At 48.3% G+C, this 2,905-nt stretch overlaps 1 protein-coding gene across 1 annotated transcript in view; it reads left to right on the top strand.

Annotated features, from left to right (window-relative positions):
• The first annotated feature begins 136 nt into the window (after positions 1–136).
• The window catches only part of ndufa10 (NADH:ubiquinone oxidoreductase subunit A10), a 6,673-nt gene continuing 3,904 nt past the window's right edge, over positions 137–2,905 (top strand). Inside the window, exons 1-4 of the mRNA XM_035676988.1 lie at positions 137–320; positions 1,383–1,551; positions 1,724–1,939; positions 2,118–2,204. Of these exons, the coding sequence (XP_035532881.1) occupies positions 240–320; positions 1,383–1,551; positions 1,724–1,939; positions 2,118–2,204 (553 nt within the window). The 5' untranslated portion in view covers positions 137–239. The remainder of the gene's footprint in view (positions 321–1,382; positions 1,552–1,723; positions 1,940–2,117; positions 2,205–2,905) is intronic.

Here is a 2,905-nt window from a genome sequence, read left to right as displayed (position 1 = left end):
AAAACACAACAAAACAAAGTATGTAACATATCGATTTTTCTGCTGAAAAGTAATTTCCAATAATTGGAGAGTTCCTAACGCAGCTACAGAAATGTTCAGGCAACGACTAGACACACCAACAACGTATAACGAATGAGCCAACACTAAGCAAAAGCCCTTACCACCTCTGACGTATTTTGCAGTGGCCGTGTTGCGGTGATTCTCGGGTCAGGTCGCAGGGTGTTGTAGGACAGTGAATCATGGCCCTGAGGCTGATCCGACTGCTCGTCCCGTCGGGAGCGGGAGCGGGAGCCTTACAGAGTGCGCCTGTGGTCCAGCGGGTGAGCTCACACAGTGCCCGGCCGCGGACCGTCCTCCGCCCGCTGTCGTTCACAAGGGCAAGCTAACTCTGCTAGCAGCACCGTCCGTCGCCTACATGCTAACAGCTAGCTGCCGCGCTGTTTACGATGTTGTCAACAGAACGAGCTGTCCGTACAGCCAAGTTAATGTCACAGAGTGTGAATGGACGCATGCAGGACGGCCCCAGGGGACAATGGCGTCGTACCACCTTGTAATGGAGGCATTCGGGTTGTTAAGATAGCCAGCCCCGACGCCAAGTGCACAGTTTAACCAGAAAGTGTTTGTGACCTCAACACTGTAACGTTACGGGATCCGGTCACATAGCATGTGTTGTAGTGTTCCTAATGCAAACCTTCGGGGGGAAGCCAACACACTTCTCTGTGTTAACTCAACGACTGGTTGCATCTTCATGTAACGGAGGTCGAATCTGGCGAGGCGATATGTATCACGATACTGCGGTTACGATTCAGTTGACCATAGACTGTGATACAGTAAACAACATGGGGTGTTTTAGGCTAAAAGTCATGTGTGAAGAACACACCTGTGTATGCACACAGTCTGAGTGAACATGTTTCAGAATCTCTCACATTGTTACCACATCACACCGTCACTGAGCTCTGTTGTTGTCACTGCTGATCACTTCTCCCAGGCAGAATAGTAAAGCTGTGTCTGTGTCGAGGCTGGATTACCGATAGAGTGAACAGGGTAAAATATATACGCGCACACACACCTGCACTGGGGCCCACTAGTGGGTCGACCTGCCTCTGGTCTGTGTCAACTGGAGCCAAAATGATCAGTTACTCCATTGGCAGAATTGTAACTATTTTCAAACTATTTTGAAAATCAATTATTGGTTAAAGATCTTCACATTTAAAAACATCACCTTGGATTTTGAGAAACCGGCGTGGACATGTCCCTCTGTTTTCTGACATTTTATAGACCAAACAACTAACCCAATAATCTAGAAAACAATCAACAGATGAATCAATGATGGAAATACTAGTTATAGTGTAATTAAAGGTGGTGTTTATTTTCCCATCCAGGCTGGCGTTCACACAAGCTCAGTGAGAAGCTTGCGGTATGGCTGGTGGGCCTACGCGCTGGGCGAGAGGACGACGCCGCGGTTAGGCCAGAACAGCAAAATCATCTCCGTGGATGGCAACTTGGCCTCAGGGAAAGGAGTCCTGGCCCAGAAGTTGGCTGACAGGCTGGGTAACTACCTCACTGTAGGGATCTTCCACTAGAGTTTGCACCAACATACACTTAACCAGTGATTCCCCCAAGCCTTCTCAGGCAGAGGATGGATGAAGGCGCCGGACAGGCTCAAATGTTGTCGAGCTGCCTGGATAATTCTGTACAATAACCCATCATTCTGCACGTACAGGGATGCTCTACATGCCGGAGCCTGACGCTTTCTACGTGGACAAGATGACCGCGGAGAAGGAGCCACTTCCTGTTGACTTCAACGGGATGTGCAGCCTGGAGAAGTTCTACACAGACCCCAAAGCTGCAGACGGGAACAGCTACCGACTGCAGCTGTGGATGTACACCATGAGGCTGCTTCAGTACGCCGACGCCATCGAACACCTGCTCACCACAGGTATCAGCGACTCAGACTGACTGCAGTTTCCTGCGCTAGTGTGTAAAGCGCCTTTGCGATTGTCGCGTCCTGTCACGTTTGCAGCCTGTGTGCTATCAGTAGATTGAGTTCAGTCATAAGATTTAATGCATGGATTAACAAAAGTAACCCCTCTACATCCTGATCTGTTGTGTTTCAGGCCAAGGAGTGATCCTGGAGCGTTCTCCCTTCAGTGACATGGTCTTCCTGGACGCTATGTTCAAACAGGGATACATCAGGAAGGAGTGTGAGTATTCAGCGTCACTAACAGCAAACCACTCAAACATGGGCAGCGCTAGGGCATCAGGTATGGGACAGCTGTGACAGAGGTAGACAGAGGATCTTAACCCTGTAATCATATTCTACTGACATAATTCATAGCGAGTTGAAAATGAAAATATGTACAGCATCCTCCATCACAACGACAGGTATCTAGCAGACAGTAGGTTACACCATACGCACTATGTGAGTGTAAGCCCATCACGTTAGATACAGTAAGTGCTGACCATTAACCAGGGTGGGCCAAGGCAAACTCCACACACAGACCACCCAAAAAACGCTGGACATTTTACTGAGTTGTCCTAAAGCAGCTTCAGAGTCACAACACATCAGCAGCAGATCCAATATAGAAAGAATAGAGAGAGGGTAACACAGCAGAGGCCACGCAGAACGCCAAAGTAAGCACCAGATTATTAAAAGTATATTCAAACTCAACACTGACGTTTTCAAAGCAGCACAATCTACAGTTGTTACAAAAAGCTGTTACCTGTCATCCACAATTTCACAGTTTAGCTAATTCAGCGTGCTAATTTTACACTGCAGAAAATAACGGGAACGGCGTGCTCATGTAGGTGACGCAGCGACGTGTGACAGAGAAGCTTCCCCACTGATCTCAGGCCAGTGACAGCTCAATTAGCCTATGCTGAATACCAATGTGTGGGTAGTGAA

This window comes from Morone saxatilis, unplaced genomic scaffold, assembly GCF_004916995.1.
Source record: "Morone saxatilis isolate NCDOM2014 unplaced genomic scaffold, NCSU_SB_2.0 Contig5, whole genome shotgun sequence".
Taxonomy (NCBI): domain Eukaryota; kingdom Metazoa; phylum Chordata; class Actinopteri; family Moronidae; genus Morone; species Morone saxatilis.
Note: the sequence above shows the minus strand (reverse complement) of the source record. Positions and strands in the feature narration are given on the sequence as shown.